The sequence below is a fragment of the Fusarium flagelliforme genome (genome assembly GCF_020744385.1).
Source record: "Fusarium flagelliforme strain FIESC 12 MPI-CAGE-AA-0113 chromosome Unknown B0J16scaffold_1, whole genome shotgun sequence".
NCBI classification, from domain to species: Eukaryota; Fungi; Ascomycota; class Sordariomycetes; order Hypocreales; family Nectriaceae; genus Fusarium; species Fusarium flagelliforme.
In genome coordinates this window covers 4,615,319-4,633,450 of record NW_025763503.1, presented here as the reverse complement: position 1 = coordinate 4,633,450, position 18,132 = coordinate 4,615,319, and the positions used below count along the sequence as shown (strand labels likewise).

Below are 18,132 nucleotides of genomic sequence, written 5' to 3'. Positions count from 1 at the left end.
CCAATTCACGCCCAGGTCCAATCTGACAATCCTTTGCTCCCGGTTTAAGGAAAGACATACGCCCCAAAATGCTGTAAAAACACATTGTTTAACCTAGGCCAGTTATGCCTCTCTCAGTTCGTGTACACATGGCACATGCTTCGATATGTCGTTTAGGAAGCGAGCATGGGCTCCTTAGCGGGGACAACATCCTCGTGGGGGAGCTCAGGGGCAGCGGTATCGATAGCGGTAGGCTCGTTCAACTCCTCCCTCAAAGCGGCAGGAGTGGGGATCTGAGGAGGGTTTGCCTTAATGGGCTCATCAGTGGGAGCAATGGGAAACTCAGGCTGCTTAGTGGGGACAGCAGAGTTGGAGTTTTGAGGCATGTCGATCTTCTGGCGAGAAGGAGTCTTTCCCTGGAGGAGGTCCTGGACCTTGCCGCTGTAGTCGCCGACATACTGCTTGCTGATGTTGGAAACCTGCTCCATCTGCTTGGAAGCAACGTTCTGGATCTGGGCAGTCTGGCTGTTGATGAGCTCGGAAGCATGGTGGATTTGCTCATCGATGAGCTCCTGGTTAGAGGTGTAGATCAAAGGCACAACGAAGGCGACGGTAGTACCAATGAGGGCAAGTCCCCAGAGGGGAACGAGCTTAACAAGGTAGTAAGAAATGAAAGCAGCAACGAAAGCCTACCGACTGTTAATATCACCAACAAATCCGATTGTTTCTCAAGACTTACAGCGGCGGAAGCAGCGACGTTCTCGGCAAAGATGATTCGCTGGGCCTCAATGACGAAGAAGTTAATGAGCTCGTGGACGTCCCCAATAAGGGCGTCAAGAGTCTCACGGGGCACTGTGTAGTATCGTCGAGGGCGAACCTGGGTGGCCAGACCGTTGTTAAGAACGACCTTGCCGAGGACCTCAGCGAGGATGGTTACACCAAGGACCATCCACGAAGTCTTGAGGGTCCATCGGAGAACATCCAAGTAGCGGGCTGCGAAAATAGCAGAGATAATAGTACCGTATGCGATGGCAGATGCGCCTATTGCGTCATTGACGTCAGCTCAAGCTCAATGTGGTAAGAACAAATATTGACTTACGAGGGTTGTTCCATGACAGGAGCTCGGAGAAGAAGGAGTGGTAGTGAGTCAGAGGCTGACCAGTGGCAGCGGGAGTCGCAGGAGTGCGTCGGGAAGCAGCGAGGTTGGACAGCTCGTTGGAAGCCTTCTGAGTGTGGTCGTAGACATTCTGAGCAACGGGGCCTGAGAAGTGAAAATCCAGTGTCAGTAATAAGCCAAATAGGGTGGATTCTCTAGCGGTGTTCCATACCATTGGCAACAGATTGGTACGCGGCGGCGGCGTCTGGGAATAAAGTCAGTTGTTTTGTTCTAGGTCAGGTCGTAACGAGCAGCGTAGCTTCTACGCCCAAATCGCAAGAGGATACTGTACGGTGTTGTTAGCATATCTGTCCAGATTGTCCCGTGAAAGGGTAGCGATTTCGGATAGCGATAACGTACCTCACTGGTCTTTGTGGTCTCAAGAAGAGAGTTGCCGTTGGCGGCCAAAGAAGAATCAGCCATTTCGACGATTTGGCTTGAAGATTGCGTACGTTAAGAAGTGGTGCGCTTGCGAAAGTACCTGTCGCTGAGGTGTAATGAAGGTGACTCGAGAGTATGTTCTGTAGAAAGCGAAAAGCGGCGTGAGTAAAGGTGGCCAGAGAAATTTTTGGAAAGATGTTTAAAGCCAGGTAAGAGAAAAAAGCGACAAGGGATGCTGCGAGGAGCTACCACGCTACTCCATACAGCAGCTATCTCTCTCTCTTTCTAACTACCTCGCTCGCTCCGGTCCCGTCTCTGGGCCTACGGACGCAGCGCAACGCAACAAACTGCACCGTTGTCCGTTCTGTCTGACCAGCCGAAGAACTAAGGTAGACTTAAGGGGCGGTCCAGTCGGGGGAGCGAGGTGAGTGGTCGTGTGAGAGAAATGGGCATGTCAAGCGAAACGAGTAGCCCCGTCGCAGGACGAGGTCCAGGATATGGGATGGCATGTGAAACGTACCTGAAGAGTGCTGCTACCTTGTGAGATGGTATGAGGTGAAGGGGAGGGTTGTATCTCGCCGGAAATGAAGAGATAAAAAGTCTGTGAGGTTTTTTTGTAGTTTGAAGGTGATGATGAGAGGATGTGAAAGAAAGAGCAAGGAATTAAGTTTGAAGGAGAGGGAGAGAAGAGCTGGGGAATGACGTTTGTACAAGAAGGAGGCTTCTCTTTTTGGAGGGGCCAAACACCAGACGGGACACAGTGACGACAGTGACGCCTGCTACAAAAATCAGGAAAAATCTAGACCTGGCCCGCGGACTGACAGCTCCAGCTCCTCTCCTCTCTTCCAGTGATTGTCTTTTACTGACTGCACTGTACCTAAATTGGTGTACCCCACGTATTATCCATACATTGTAGCATCCCTACCGAGATTTGATTTGATCCGGTTTACCTGCTCAGCAATTCTATTATTCTGTGTGGACCGACGTCTAACAGCGCCCATCGACAGTATCATACAGTGAGTTTGGCAGGCCCTTTGTTCTCTGTTCCATAGGCTGCCAAAACGAAAGCTGCAAGATGGAGCTTGGATCCAATCCATCATCCATGATGCCCGCCAGTGGAGCTCTCTCTAGCTCCAGGTCAGGATGACGCAGTGTTACGCAAATTCTAGACCTATGAGATACCTCTGTCGCACTCTCCACAAGGCGTCATCTGCAGGTACCACCAAGGTCACCTAGGGCATTCACTGCCAAAAACCTCCCGAGCCTGCCTGAGCAGCCCTTCAAGCAGACAAGGTTGATCCCGTCATAGAGCACTGTAAAGACAACATTCCAGGCTCAGCTCTTTTTGTTTAGCATACGGCGGACTAGAAGGAAAAGTTTAGAACCAAGATTGTGGCAGACGACAGTTTGCTGTTTCAAGCACAGCCTATTCTTACCCCGTTGATGTAATGGTCCGCAGAGCTGCATGAAACCAATAAATGATGCTTGCTTTGACGTGATGATCTGGTCACTTTCCAATGCATGTGAAAGTCGCACTAAAAAGGGGGGTTCTTTATCTGGGCTCAAAAAAGAATGGTCCGGCTCAGCCAAGCTGACATGGATGGTTTTCAGCGCTCTAACTCAAAGAGCACAGGCCTATCTTCTTATCATGAACCACCACCACCATGATGTAGCATCAAGAATATTAATAACAATCTACTCGTCCACAAATAGGAGACGAATAAATTATGCATTACTTTACGGATATAGCATACTGCAGCATGAACAAGCCACTATTACGAGACTCAAGTTTGGTTTCATAGAAACATCTTTCCACCCAAATACTTCTTGACACCTATCAAGGTCATATCAAACCGGCTGATCATGCACATCAACAGTACGTACCAATATGATCCGCGATTTGCTTTTAGCTTCGATCCAACAGCGTCAGCAGCCAAGTCTCAAGGATGACAAGAAAAAGCATGTAGGATTATAAATAGTCTTTTCCATTATATAGACTCATATATCTATCAATCCGCGATTGTGCGGCATTCTTAAAATTCTCCACAGAAGCTGCCAAACAAGCAGCACCATCTTTTGACTCCAACTCCCGTGCTAAGTAAACAAACGCCTTGACATCCATATGACGACAGTGATAGCGCCATTGGTGGCACATATGAAAACAAGGAAGAAACAACCATGAGGGGCACATCTAGCCCAGAACAAAACAGTAAAGTCCCAGAGCTTCTCGCCGTGGTCTCCCAACAAAAACGCTCCACTCGCAAAGTCTCATGCTTCCCAAATATGTACAAAGAATCGACAACTTCCATACCAGGTCATGCCGTGTGACCCTATCGTAAATATGACCCAATGCTCGTTGAAACTCAGCCCAATACCAAACGCCTCTTTACCTTCGCCAACCCCAGAAACTTCCTCCAGATCCTGGGGATCCGGCAGTTGTCGACGCCGGCTTCACTGCGACATCGTTCGTAGTGGGTGCCCCATGACCAGTAAGCAAGCTGAAAACTCCCGCAGGTCCAGATTGCGATGTCGACGGTGTGTGGCCTGATACCGACCGGCTCAATCCATGGGACTTGCGCAACGACTCGAGCTTCTGTCGAGCTTCCTCAGCCTCTTGTTTGGCTACCGCCTCTGCCGTTTTCGCCTGTACCAGCTCAGCTAGCAATGCTTCATGTTCGCTCTGAGAAGGCGCAGGTCCTGTTGTTGTCACCGTTGGTACGTTCGTTTCGTGGTTCCGGGGCAACGACGACAGTCTCTTGTTGAACTTGCTTGTAGTAGTTGGCATAGAGTCTGGTTCGTGATGATGCGGCGGGTGGGGGGGTGTGGTCTTGCTTCGGTTGAGCTTGAACTCTCGAAGACCGGCTCCGGTCTTGCTGCTTCTATCCACCTCGACTTCCTTAGTTGTCTCGTGCGCTGAGCTGGCTGACGACACTCGCGACTTCAACCCGTGTATCTGTTTCTCGAGTCGTTGTTTATCCTGATGAAGCGCTCTAACATGGACATGGCTCTCCCGCAGCTGCTCCTTCACGTTCGCCATCTCTTGAGTCAAATCCAAAATCTGGCGGCTCTGTTCTTGTGATTGCGAAGCGGCAGCGGCTAGCTGATTCTTGGCGTAGTTTAGCTCGTCCTGCAGTTGCGATTTCGAAATAAGCATCGATGACTGGCGTTTATCATCCTCGACCTGGAACCGCTGTTCGACGTCGCTGAGTAGGCTCTCTAGGTTTTCGGCAGGGGTAGGTTCTTCTTTAGGAGACTCGTCGTCACTCGACACAACAGTTTCCTTAGGGCTTGATGTTGCAGAGTCATCTTCATCGGCAGCTGGGCTGTCCTCCTTGTCAGGCGAAGCGACAGCTTGTGGACTGCTGGATCGAGAGGACGTCGAATCGGCCTTCTGTCTTAGTCCGTTGAGAAGCGACTGAACCGCCTTGCGATCTTCCTGCCGGTCTTCGCGTTCTCGTTGCAGTTGATTTGATAGCAATGCATGATTGCGCTGTAGTTCGCTCAGAGCGGTCAAGAGGTCTTCAATCTGGCTATGCAAGTTGCGTTCGTCCGTATTCTTGTGAGCTGCCGTTGTCTTGTTACCGACTGGGGTTGAATCGCGTGCATCTTCGGTATTGGAAGAATCTCTAGACATTGTAGTAGCATCTGTGGAAGTTGAACTGGTTACGCTTGCAGAACTCGCTTCCATTGAATTCAAAGTTGATGCGAGGCTCTGCTTTGACGCACTGCGTCGCAGCATACTCGAGGGTCGTGCGGGTGCGCTAGTACCAGGGCTAAGGTTTGAGGATTTATTGTTGTTTGATGCCCATATGCGACCCAGAAAACGGCTAGCTGCGGTAGTTATTTCGGAGCCTCTCACGGGGTTTGTAGCGGCCGTTTTAGAGTCTCGATAGCTCTGTTCAAGGTGTTGCATGTTTTCGGCTGTGACAGCACCTGTCAATCCGACAAAGTCCTGCACAAACTCATCTGCGTTGTAATGGTAGCAATCCCAAAGGCCACGAGATAAAAGAAGCTGCATCACATCTTCCATCTCAGTGCAAGCCAATAGACGCGCCTCGTTCTTCCTCATTAGGGATAGCGCGACTCGCATCAATGTCTCTGAAGCGCCCTCAGCGAATATCACATCGTATATGCGAAACAACATCGGCAAGGGACAAGTCACAGCGAAAAAGCTGAGAAACCATTGAGAGACATAGGCAGGGTCGACTTGTAGCTCATCAAGGTGATTCGACATAACCGGGAGATTTTGGCGCAACAACTCCTTGAATTGGAAAATGCGTACGTGGAGACCTGAGAGATCAGGGAGGAAACACGCCCTTAGATCGTACTGCTCCATGAGGCTGAGATTGTTTGTTAGCCGACGCCACTGTAGACAAGATTAGGGAGGGAAATTGGCAAACTCACCGAACCAAAACACAGAATGCCTGTTTGTCGGGCATATGCATCAGCAATGGGCCGACCAAAAAGGCCAGCCCCTGGCAATAGCCAATCTTGGTGTCGTAGAGGCTGAAGCACTTGAGGACGCGGCCAAGCATACGTTGTCCATCACCCTCTGGATCGCGAAACATGTCTACTCCTGGGAAACTTCTTCCCAGGTCTTTGCCAATTATGACTTCGTAAGGACTAGTCTCGCCGCAGAACCGATCAAACTGTTCTTCCAAATGAGCATCCCGAGCCCCAGACATGCTCTGCCAAACCACACCACGCAGCGGTGGCGGGATACCTTTACGGATCTTATTTGAGAGAAGAGTCGGGAGGCGGGCAGCGGTTTGTTGGTAGTCTTTAACGAGAGCGGCATAGAATTCAAGGTCTGTCATGGGTGGAGGAGGTAGCATCGAATATCGTAGAGCAGGTGGCGTTGGTCCTTGAACCATTTGACGAAGCTGTGCCATCGAAGGTGGACGAGGCCTGCTGACTGCACTACGTTCAGCAGTAGCACGATCGACACCTTGGACTTTGACGCTTTTCGGGTTCGTAGCCAGCTTCGCATTCTCTTGTTCAAGTCGGGCCAATAACAACGCCGTAGACTACGAATGTTAGTATTTGTCGATGCGAGATTCACAGATCACAAACTCACATTGTCTGTTTCTTCATCCTTGGTTTGTTCATCTTCCTTTTGCTCAAGCTGCTCCCAGTTCACCTCGTCTTGATCGTCTGATGAATCGCCATCATCAGCCAACTCGTCTTGTAATGACCGTGTTGTGAGAATTGGCGGTGGCATATTTGCTGTTGGTGACAGCAGGGCTTCGGTATCGATGGGCTCTTCCTTGATCAGAGTATTTGATCCGTCGTCCAAAAGCTCGTCCTTATCGTTCACTAACACGCTAAGCTTGGGTGATAAAGGAGATACGGGAACCTCAACAAGGTCGTCGACTGGGTCTTTGGTCGGTGTTGTTTGATCTGTATCGGTGACCGAGGCGGCTATGGGCGAATCGAGAACCATAGGATCTGGTTCAGAGAGACGAACGGTCACCAAAGAATCGTGGGCCATCTTTGGGGTCTCGGGAGCTGAGTCTCGTGCTATCATGGAGTCTCGTTCGCTAGACGGGGTTAAAGGGAGAGGCTCATGGAGGCTCTCTCTAACTTGGGCGTCCATACCGGCCCGTCAAGTAGGTGGAGAGCTATGGGAGAGTCCTGAAACTAAGAGAGACACGATCCAGCGCCAGCGAACAGACAGGAATTGGTCGTGACAGCGACAGGCGAGACTGTGGTCTCCTGTGGCGTGTTGGTCGGTTTTGTGTATATCGAAAACACAATAGAACAGTGATAACAGGTTCGAAAAACGAGTTTAGAGGTCGAAGGAGGGACCAGCCTGTCGAAAAAACTCAGGTTCGTCTAGGTTGGCTCATCGAGGGGTGGTCCCAGAAGCTGAAACGGAACTCCTAGGGGCGATTGTTGATTTTCGGATTTGGATGGAATCCAGGCCAAACTTTAAGGACAAGCTAATTGCTTACCGTAGCAGGCAGTGAAGGACACGGGGTGTAGTGGCGATGGAGTAACGGATGAAGCACGCACAGAACAGAAAGACAAAGAATCTCAACAATCGAACGAGGCTGGCGGTGGAGATTTCAAGGTTGATATGGATTGTTCTTCACCTACAATTCTCCCGGTAGGAAGTTGAAGCCAGCCAGGGGTAGCCCATCCAATCCATAATCTGGACCCTTGCAGGTGCAGCGCGCAGTAGTTGGTTCGATTTAGTCTTTTAGGTAAGGTACCTGCTGTAGGTACCTGCTGCAGGCTGCCCTAGAAGGTGAGATTTGCACTGAACTGAACCGAAGGCGGGTGCATTGACCTGACTTGCAGGATGCAGCCAGTCACGGTGCGCGAACATGGACCCGCTTCATTTCGCTCATTCGTCAATGTCGTTTTTGACGATCCGCTCCAGGGCCGGTCAAGCGCCTTCACTGGGTTCTAACTGGGCGCTGAATGTGACTGGACTGGATGGCTGTCCGGGGGTTTAGACTGGGGATGGACGGTGACCGCCATGCCGAAGACGGGAAGCATGAATGAGTTCCGTTCTTTTTAATCTCAGCTATTACTACTGTACCTATACCACGGACGCGTCTGGAACAATGAAAGTCAATGAGTGAACGAAGGTCTTTGAAGGTGTCACTGACTTTTGAAATATCGTTAACGATCTAAAACACCAAGCCACTGCAAGACATACAATGTTTTAGTCGCTATAGATAGTCATAGTCCTCTCGATTAGGCATTTTGTTGTCAAGGTGATGAAACTCTTGCAACAGTTTTCATACCCAACATGAAGGGGAATGGGCTGTTTGTTGACTCCAGCGATATCCATCAGATCCATAACATTACTTGGCCAAAACACGGGCCTCACTAACAACGTCAGTGCCTTAGCCGGTGACCAGTCAATGGTTAAGTCATGCATATCCATACTGTCTCTCTACGGACATGCACGAGCTGAAGGCGTCGGTTGTGGCTTTTTACTGTAATGCACGTTTCCGGGTGCCTTGCAGCCCATATCCCTGAGAACCTAATGAATGACAGCCATCCATCCCATCGTCCAATAGATTGAGGCCTCGCACTAACACATCTTGATCAAGGTTTATGGTCTTTTTTAACTTTCAACGATCTGCCTCGCTAATTACAGTCCGTCCTTATTTCTGGAATGAAACGATCTGGTTAAGAGCTGTTCTGGAGCTTTTCCTCCAATTCCTTCCATTCAGGACGTTGCCTTTAGGTGCAAGATTTGAAGAGCACTGCTACTTTCAACTTCTCTTATTTTTATCTCTTTGATGTCCATCCTGAGCCTCTATCGTTATATAACCATAAATACTTACGTTTCTTAGTAAGATATTAGGACAGAAAGTATCTATTTTCATCTATCAGGCTTCTGATTAGCTGAAGGCAATTGGAGGTGCGGGATGTGCACAGCCAGGGCATCAAAGAGATAAAGTGAACCGGTACTAATGCTAACTAATTACAGTATATCTTTCCTTCGTGGTCGATTTGAATTCTTGTCAGGTGGATTACTTCGGGTATTTAGATGCCGGTTGGAGCCATGCTTTGTGGCAATTACTTTATTCATGATATCCTTTTGCTAATCGCTGCGCATTACGTAGGGTGTGATATTCGTCGTGTACATTGTATCGTTCGTCATTCCTTCAAATCGTATCCTGACCATCCGTTCTCGAGGCTAGAGGCTCCCACAATGGGGGTATAGAAGACTCTCTAACGCTCCCTCGTCATTCATCTGCTCATCTGCCCATGGCAGCACTCGCCGAGCTCCTTTTGACATAACGGCAGAGCTGTTCATCATAGTGGCAATCTCGTATGTCCCTCTTATAACCTCCCTCAGCCATCCAAATCCTTTCAATATCCGGCACAAGAACTCGTATATGACATCAGATCCCATACGCTCCCATATCATTAACCCACATAGTGGAATCCAGCAGTAGCTGGTCAGTGTCCAAATCGAAATTAAGAGTGGTAAAGTGCTGAAGAGCATCGAGGGTAGGTCCGCAATAACATCAAGCGAGGGGCTTGAGCGAATCGGTTTGATGTCGGCTTGGTCCCGAAGATAGCGTATTAAAAGGTTTTGGGCCGGTTGAAGGAAGGAATGTGAAGAAAGGTGATAAACAATGTTCTCCGAAAGTTCTTCTTCTATCGGAGAATCATCGTTGGTAACGCTTTCAGACGTATGAATGGCATTGTTGGGTATTGGCTGCTGATCAGCTGCTGGTGGCTTGCAATCGAACGTTGTCTGTGTCCTTTGAGTAGGCACGGCGTTTTCCATTATTGAACCGCCATGTTTTTGTTCGTGGTAAGCGTTCAGCCAAAGTTGGACCCTTGTTTCTGTGTCCATCTGGCGAAGACAGGTAGTTGCAGGCTTCCTCCGTCCAGGGGCATCAAGGATAGTCACGCCAAAGTCATCATTACTCAGAACGAGGAAGGCTCTGGAGGCTTATATGTGTTTAAGAAAGGCCTCTCATTCTATCCTTGAGACCGCTTACACCACTCTCCTTTATGCGCCTCCTGTCGAAAACGTATATATCTGTTACCATATAAGAGCATCAGCCACGTTGTTCCCAAAGCGGAGTAACAGGTGTCTCACAGGGAACCCTCATTGGCACAGACAGCTGTCACAGGCGGCCATTGCAGATGTCTCAACCAAATAGATCACTTTAAATCCGGATTCGAAAAGTCATCCTCGTCAACTCGCATGGTCATTGGTATAATAAAGTTGCTGTCTTGCCGTTGCATGCGGGGCTCAACTTGATTCCAGACGGTATCCGAATACCTGGGACGTCTCGAAACATGGGTCCAAGCTGTTGAAATCGACGGATGCAACGCTGCGTTTACGAACCATCGATGTCCAAGGGAATTGGTCATTACTATAGTTCCTGGGCATGACTGATAGAAAAAGCGATGTGGGCAGTGGATATTAGGAGCAATAATTTCTACAAACCATTTAGTGTAGATAGTTCTCCACCAGACCAAAGTTATATCTCGAGTCACCGATCATAGAGTATTAAGTAAGCATGGTTATACTTTATTACACATGTGTACCGACCGGGCTCCTATTCTTCTATAATTGCATCATGCTTAAGAATAATGCAGGTCCATGCTGCAATGATGAACGCTAAAGTAGTCTTTCGGTTATCTCGCACTTCTTTAGTCCATATCGTGTAGTTAACAATGGATCCGAGCGATGTATTGAAAGACGAGCCCTTGCTCCCCAGCTTGAGGTGAAAGATTCTGTGTTCAGTCGAGTCGTATATTCACCTCCGAATTAGAGGCTGTCTTATTGGTTACCTCCGGTAGGCGAATGAGGCTTGAGTCATGTCGTTTCCATCAAGGCGTGAGTGAGTGGTGAGACAATCAATCACATATCTGCTGCTACAGGTTAGGTCTGGCGAGAGCATCAGAATCAACCGGACAGAATGACTACGTTCAAGCTTCATTTTGCGATGAGAGGCAGATACTCCGATCCATTAAACAATGTCTTGTCACAGCGTACTGTACTCCTCCTTGGAATAATATCATCCGTACTATTGTCCACTGCTCATTGCAGCGGTGTGGCTTGCTTACTAGATAGATCGTGTTCCAGACTACCTCCATCCGAAGTCGTTGGAAGCACTCGGATCCGAAATAGGAAGATGCAATTGATCAGGTGAGAAGGAGAAGAAATCCATTTCTCGTATGAAAAGCATCCCCACATGCGTCTGTTACGGCGGTGAAGCAGTCGGGCGTGGGGGAATCGACATATGGCCGCAGTGATACCACCCTGAACTGTCGCAAGCTACATACAGTCTGCTGCCAATGCGGGAACTGACCTATCAGATAGCAGTCGAGATTAAGGTCGAGCAATGGTTGATCTCATGAAGCGATGAGCTCACGCAAACATACATAACCGGGGTTGTTCTGCAGGTCAAATAGCCCGGAAGAGCTTCCGTGTTGCAAAGCATGAACATGGAGAATATTTTGGTTACTTTGAGTTAGTTAGTCGAGATCTGCGCAACATTGGTCCGTAGTTTGTGCTCGCTCGGGTGAGGGTGAGGGGATTGCGATAGCGCAACGAGACTATCGCGAGGGGTTTATTGGTGTCTGACTCTGGCCCCCCGGATTATAACCTGGAGGAGTCTAACTGCATCTGTAATTGAATCGAGATGGCTTCTGATGAGATGCTGCCAAAAGAATGCAAATGCAAACTTCAAATGCCGCCGCTGTCTGTGTCTGTGTTTGTCTAACGTAACAACAGAGAGACAAACATTATTGCCATGCATGCCTGTTCGATTCGTCTCGTCTCCTCATGATGGAGTGAGTGGATGGTGAGGAGGTCGAATGTCTGCTGATCATGAGATCGGTCTTTCGTTACAGAGGGAGTGGACCAGGGCTCCAGGTGAGACGTCTGGTCGGGTCTGGCTGTTTATTTACAGACGAATGAGTGGATCAACACACCAAAGGCCAAGGTTGTTGCTTATTGCGACGACATGCACAAGGGAAGATGCAGGACGAATAACTATGTACAGCACAGAGCCAACACTACGCCATCATTACCATCATAGCCTACGTAGTTGTCAAGGAACCTCGGTTGGAATTGTGTCGGTGAACAAAGTGAGGTCAGACTGGGACAGGACATCAGCCAGCCTCTTATCTTGAACTTCTGAAGATCTTTCACAGATCGTCCAGCCATAAACAATGGATGCCCATCCACCCTGTACAGCTGCAGCAATGGCTAGCCTTGGCGCTGCGAGTCAGAACAGGCCATGGCTTTTCCCTTTCATCTCCAAAAAGTTGCAAATGGATGTCCACTGTCCACTGTCCCGCAGATGGTGCAAATCTACTGTAAATTAACAGGGGACTACGGACAAGTAATTTGGTGATCCACCTCCCTGTTTTTCTCTAGGTTCCTGTGTCGTCAGTAAAAATCTGCCTGTCTTGGTGGCCATCGTTTTGAGGCTGAAAGAGTGCAACCCAGGATCCTGTCTGCTGTCAGCAACAGTATGTATTTTCTAACTATCATGAGTTACACACACAAGTTTTTCTTCGTCTCCTGACTTCGGCCACTACGAAACCTCCCATCCCTCACATGGTCCTCCAGTCCCGCAAGCCATAAATTTCCTTGGTTTTTCTTCCTCTAGTAGCGCATGTAAGTCGACCGTTCAGTGGACCTCTGACATCCGTCCAAATAGAACCTGGTCCATTGGCGTTACACCCTCAAGATCCTGGAGCCGCTAATCCTCTAGTTCGTTCAGGGGACTTTCCATGTATCTATTGGCTGTGGAGTAAGCGAATAGGTACGTGATACTCGCCTGCTTTAGCGTCGTCTGTCCTCCAAAGACCCAAGGTTCAGTAGCGACAGCGCCCCGGGCCTTGAAGTTTGTCTCCAGTCGCCTCAGTTAGCTTGGACCCCGGGCTAAGCAGATATTGGCAGGGAACATCTTGCTCCTACACCCTCTTCCTCTTCTTCCCTAACTACCAAGATTGTAGAACTCGACTCCGGCAACGGATTTTGTTGTTTGGTTTTCTCTTTTCTTTTATCATACCTGATATCCCCCCCACGCTCGTTGCAGAGATCCTCTTCCTCCCTCTCTAAGCACCTACCTCAACCTCAACCTCTACTGTTCTGTATACTCCGCGCTGCTCCCCTTCATGGCGCGTTGAGTCGACATCAAGCAAGGCGGAAAGCTTGCTCCCAAGTTACCGAATCACCGACCAATGTTTCCCTCTCTGCTGCGACGCCCCAGGGCTGGCCCCAATCGAATCGATCGTCGCCAGAACACAAGTGCTTCCCCTTCTCCAGGCCCTGCAAGACGACGCTATACCTTGGAACGACATGCAACGGCCGATTTCACCGAGGCCGATGACGACGATGCTGATTTTACCCACGACGAAGGCTTGAGGCGTTATCGAAGTAATGACCGACGTACGAATAACGATGGCGATGAGGATGACGAAGACGACAACGACGGAGATAGGGACGGAATGAACGAAGATGGACGACGAAGTGGCCTCCCTGTTCTGCCGCTGTTCTCTGCTTCTCACTTGGGTGCGTGCTATTATTTTCTTATACCACTCGCAAAGTTATAAAGCCTGGTTGAATTTGTACTAACATCACTTATACAGACTCTCTACCAGTGTATAGTATAACACACGCTATTCGAGTTATCATTTCAACGCGAACCGAAACAACGTTATCATGGGACCAGCTTCGATCGCCCCAGGTTTCTCAATTCCTTGTCAAACCTATGCAGCAACAGATTCGCGCTCAGCACTTCAGTCGTGCAACTCTGTATGCTCTCATGATCAACTGCCTCCAGTTTACCAAAGAGGGTGCACGCTATCCAGGCAATGCAGGCATAAGTAGCACTCGTGCCAAGGTTTGCGAATTGCTGACTCTCAAACTTCTGAAAGAGTACAATACCCGGGAGCTCATTGATGCCCTGGCCTATGGCTTTTACCCTCTTCAAGGCCTTCCTGGATCGCAAATACCTACCTCTCCACGGAAATCACCACCTGCCAATGGACTGCCCTTGATTGCATCTCGAACATCAACTCTTGAAGTTGCAATTCGAGCCTCCGCCAAGCACTTGCTTGCGCATCCGTTGGTTGTCCAACAGCTCGAGGCTATTTGGAGCGGCGCAATCACCTTCCACTCGGCTGCCGACAACCTACATCGCGAACCCCCACCGATCAATAACCGCAACCAAAACGGGTTTATAGGAAAGGCAGATGACAGAACTCCGTTACTTGGGTCGTCTGCTCAGAAGGACTCTTACTTTGCTCCGCCAGGGCGTCGTACGGCGTCGCTCTACGACCCTCGACAAGCATCTCTTCTGAAGCTCTCCCGACTTCGAGTTCCTCGATACAGGTCTTTTCTCTCCACAATATCTCTCGCGGTCTTGATTGGATTGTTCCTTGCCGTTCTCGCCGAACGTTCTGTTCAAATTACCGGTTTGGAACTGATTTTCTGGTTCTGGAGTGCCGGCTTCATGCTGGACGAGCTTGTCGGTTTCAACGAACAGGGATTCGAGCTTTATATCATGAGCGTTTGGAGAGTATTCGACCTTGGCATTTTGTTGTTGTTGATTGTCTATTACTGCATGCGAGCATATGGCGTTTTTCTGGTCGATCCCCATCATTGGAACGATCTAGCATATGATGTCCTTGCGGCCAACGCGATTCTTCTTCTGCCGCGCATCTTCAGTATCCTGGATCATTACCAATACTTTTCGCAGCTGCTTATCGCGTTTCGACTGATGGCCGTCGATCTTGTGGCGGTGTTCGTTCTCATTGGAATCCTTTGCAGTGGGTTTTTCTTCTTCTTCACGTTGACGAAAAATTCGTTTGGGGCGAGCGATGTTGCCTATAAGATCTTCCAGATTCTTATGGGTTTCACCCCTGCGGCCTGGGAAGTGTAAGTGTATCAAATCAGAAATTCACGTCGAGAAGCTAACAACTGGCAGATGGGATGCATACAACTGGTTAGGGAGAGCTTTGCTGGTCCTTTTCCTAAGCATTTGTCATTTCCTTGTCGTGTAAGTTACATTGAAACCCACCTCTCAAACCCAAGTTCTTGAACTGACCAGCCCAGGACCATCTTGATTACTGTCTTGACCAATAGTTTCATGGCTATTGCGAGCAATGCAAACGAAGAGCATCAGTAAGTGACTAGTTGGATTAGTAAAAATGAGTTTGTTCTAACTATGTCTCAGATACTTGTTCGCCATCAACACCATCTCCATGGTGAAGAACGATGCATTGTTCTCTTATATTGCTCCCAGTAATATCTTTGCTTGGCTCCTTATGCCTCTTCGATACTTCATGCCGCTGAAGCATTTCGTTTCGCTGAACCGGACAGTGATCAAAGTCACACATTTTCCCGTGCTCTTCTGCATCTACCTGTATGAGAGATATTGGCTGGCCCCCTCAATGTATGAGCCGACCGACTTGGTGGAACATCCAACTCGTGAGCGAACTCGACACATTTCCTTCATGGATCCCGCTGGCCGTGCAGCTATGTTTAGTCCAAGCGTTAGGGTTCGCGAGGAATCAGTGGCTGGCTTCCAGCAGGATCGCGCTCTTGAAGAAGTATTCCGACGCATGCCAGACCCTCTCACATTGAGAACACAGAGACGCCAGGAGAGACGGAAAACGCAGACAGCGATCCGTAACTGGATGGATCAGCACGACGAGAACGAAGCTTCTCCAGGTACATGGCAAACACCAGAGGCTACTATGCCTCCTTGGCAACGACGATCCAGCATGGGCTTTGCTCGAACCACCAACCTGAGGCGCGTTTCAGATGTGAGATCAACAGCGAGTGATCCTGCTGAACTGATATCCAACGCTGGCCAGCCTCTTCGACCATCTCGTTTCTCAACAACTCGCCTGGCCGGTGATCCCGAATACAAGGACCAAACCGATGCGGACGGAGATGACGAACTTGTGACAAATGATGAGGATGAGGACGACCATCATACGAACGCTGCCCAAAGCCAAGTTGCCAGGAGCCACCGAATTAGCGAGGAGGCTGACAGCTACTTTGCACCCAATGCCAACAGCTATGGAAAGCTAGCCTCGTCCGTGAGCTCATCGGGCAAGAGCAAAAACAAAGCACCAACCCCTCGACCTAAGCGAGGCGCGCATAACCGAACGCTTTCTACCAACACAATACTCTTCAATCCCCAAGACTTTAAGCAAGTGTCAAAGGCGTCCTCACTTTCGCCACCTCCTGCTGCCCAACCACGCCCACGCACCAGTGGGCGTCTAGCAACAGGAGAAAAGACCCCGAGACGCAGCTCGCCCCGTCGTTCTATGTATGTCACCAACACCAAGCCTCGACCAGTGATGCCACCGCGAGGCATGACTGAGGCTGGAGCTGTTAGCCGATCGGCCCTTCTCAGCATTGAGCCACGCAACCGACCTAAGGATGTCCGGAGGTTGTCCTCAGTTGACCTGAGTGCTATCTCTGACCACGTCGGAGCGGATCCTATCGGGGCTATGCCAGGCAGTTTTCAGACGCAAATGGCCATGGCCATGATGAAGGACAACCAGCTGCGGGGAGTTGGTGGTAACGACTCGGCTGACCGCGACAGGATGGGAAGACTAGTGTTGGCTAGAATGAAGACCCTGGAGGAGAGTTTCGCGGATGTGATCAAGGAGATGCGAGACTTGAAGAAGTCGTCAACAGTTCCTACAACGCGACGCAATTCTTCAGGAGACGAGGGAACTGCGACACAGATGATCGAAGTAGCTGGACGAGACCGACTAAGAAAGTACACTGTTGAAAGCAATCAACGCAAGGTGGCATCTAAGCGACCAGTTAGTCGGCGAAGTTTCAAGGAGGCTAAGCCAGGCTGGGATGCAAAAGGAAAGGGAAAGGAAGTGGCCTATGAGTCGGACGACGAAGCTGAGACGGACGACAGTCAGTTTCAACGGGGAGGCTCAGTGTAAAAAAGAGACATGGCATGTGTGGGCGTTTTGGCACAGCTTTATTCGTGTGTATGATATATTTTGATGGAATGCATTGAAGGCGTTGGAGCATCTCAGACGACTGATGACCTGGAGGTTGTCGTCGATGGAGTGGAGTAATGAGGTGGTGGTTATACTGTAATTTGACCTATATATAATTATGATGCATTTGTGCTCGAACTTGACTCCAAACTTGACCATGAGACTTGTATTGAACCGTGCTTACTGGGTGAATTATTGGGATAGTGATGTGCGCGTCAAGATGTCGATCATGGTTGTTTGTGAACATAACGCACGATAGGCTGACAACTGTCCATATCTGCAGAAAGCAGACCTGATTTGAGGTTCATGCCAAGTTCGGCCTCTCTAGTAATTAGCTCCTGTCATGTTCATACTTTAAATTCAATTCCTTAATCTCGCCGTGTTAGTGATTTTTGATGGTAGGCTACCCTAAAGCCAGTTGTAACAAGAGCCAGCAATGTCATTTTCAAGCTACCACCGGAGCGTTTTAAGCATCGCTTGGATTTAGTGTCTGTTAGGAATTGAATGACATCCAATGGTTGATTATTCTTCAAGGGGTTGGTTTGTTGCCACTTCAGAGGTGAAGGCTGCATAAACTAGGCAGGCAGCTACTTACAGCGAAGAGACAGATAATTCAATGTTTTCCCAACTTTGCATGCTTTTTACATGTTTGTCTTTTATGCTGATAATAATGATAAACACAAATTACAATACAGTCATTAGAAGATGACGAGTACTTGAGTAAGATCCAATGTATACTCTATAACTAAAGCCAACATGTATATTTCTTGCTAGCTGAGTGGTTGGTCAGACTATGTACTGTAGCATCCAGTAGAGTAGGCAGCCTCAAGGCAACCACCTTCCAGTCATTCAACGCTCAGGCATCAATCTGATCATGAGGGGTAGCTGTGCTGTATGTATTTAGGGAGGCAATGGTAGGCGGTTTTCCTGTAGGGCTGGCTGAATTGTCTGTCTGTCACTGGCAGCCCGTCCGTCAGCCGATCTTCCATTGTCTTTCCTTCCGGAACTCTACGTCTTACATCCCCTCTTCAACAAAAATTCCCTTGATCGAGCAATATTCATTCTTGCCATCTCAACTATAAATATAAACGGTTGCGAAGACTTCATCTTATAAGAACTATATTCCGGTTGCC

At 49.1% G+C, this 18,132-nt stretch overlaps 4 protein-coding genes across 4 annotated transcripts; 1 reads left to right on the top strand and 3 right to left on the bottom strand.

Annotated features, from left to right (window-relative positions):
* Nucleotides 1-152: 152 nt before the first annotated feature.
* B0J16DRAFT_378248 (Reticulon-domain-containing protein) lies at nt 153-1,558 on the bottom strand (the record flags this gene model as incomplete). The annotated part of the gene is made up of 5 exons (XM_046130908.1): nt 153-668; nt 719-1,020; nt 1,079-1,240; nt 1,308-1,340; nt 1,501-1,558. The coding sequence occupies 5 exons, from the start codon at nt 1,556-1,558 to the stop codon at nt 153-155; spliced, it is 1,071 nt and encodes a 356-aa protein (XP_045989441.1).
* A 1,934-nt stretch (nt 1,559-3,492) lies between these two features.
* B0J16DRAFT_329157 (rab-GTPase-TBC domain-containing protein) lies at nt 3,493-7,578 on the bottom strand. Its single transcript, XM_046126295.1, has 3 exons — nt 6,594-7,578; nt 5,921-6,543; nt 3,493-5,856 (listed from the first exon to the last, which is right to left on the bottom strand). Exons 1-3 carry the CDS (start codon nt 7,110-7,112, stop codon nt 3,903-3,905), a joined length of 3,096 nt encoding a protein of 1,031 aa, XP_045989440.1. The 5' UTR covers nt 7,113-7,578; the 3' UTR covers nt 3,493-3,902.
* A 1,598-nt stretch (nt 7,579-9,176) lies between these two features.
* Nucleotides 9,177-9,776, bottom strand: B0J16DRAFT_314122 (uncharacterized protein; the record flags this gene model as incomplete). Its single annotated transcript, XM_046125169.1, has 1 exon — nt 9,177-9,776. One exon carries the CDS (start codon nt 9,774-9,776, stop codon nt 9,177-9,179), a length of 600 nt encoding a protein of 199 aa, XP_045989439.1.
* A 3,160-nt stretch (nt 9,777-12,936) lies between these two features.
* Nucleotides 12,937-17,406, top strand: B0J16DRAFT_28536 (uncharacterized protein). Its single transcript, XM_046124048.1, has 5 exons — nt 12,937-13,532; nt 13,610-14,900; nt 14,950-15,021; nt 15,078-15,146; nt 15,199-17,406. The coding sequence occupies exons 1-5, from the start codon at nt 13,202-13,204 to the stop codon at nt 16,937-16,939; spliced, it is 3,504 nt and encodes a 1,167-aa protein (XP_045989438.1). The 5' UTR covers nt 12,937-13,201; the 3' UTR covers nt 16,940-17,406.
* The last annotated feature ends 726 nt before the right edge of the window (nt 17,407-18,132 follow it).

Excerpts from the sequence above, each read along its gene's own strand:
- B0J16DRAFT_329157 (XM_046126295.1), bottom strand. The coding sequence starts at position 7,112 with ATGGACGCCCAAGTTAGAGAGAGCCTCCATGAGCCTCTCCCTTTAACC. Across the intron at positions 6,544-6,593 it reads AGGATGAAGAAACAGACAAT|TCTACGGCGTTGTTATTGGC; the intron begins GTGAGTTTGTGA and ends TAACATTCGTAG. Across the intron at positions 5,857-5,920 it reads GCATTCTGTGTTTTGGTTCG|CCTCATGGAGCAGTACGATC; the intron begins GTGAGTTTGCCA and ends AAACAATCTCAG.
- B0J16DRAFT_28536 (XM_046124048.1), top strand. The coding sequence starts at position 13,202 with ATGTTTCCCTCTCTGCTGCGACGCCCCAGGGCTGGCCCCAATCGAATC. Across the intron at positions 15,022-15,077 it reads ATTTGTCATTTCCTTGTCGT|GACCATCTTGATTACTGTCT; the intron begins GTAAGTTACATT and ends TGACCAGCCCAG. Across the intron at positions 15,147-15,198 it reads AATGCAAACGAAGAGCATCA|ATACTTGTTCGCCATCAACA; the intron begins GTAAGTGACTAG and ends ACTATGTCTCAG.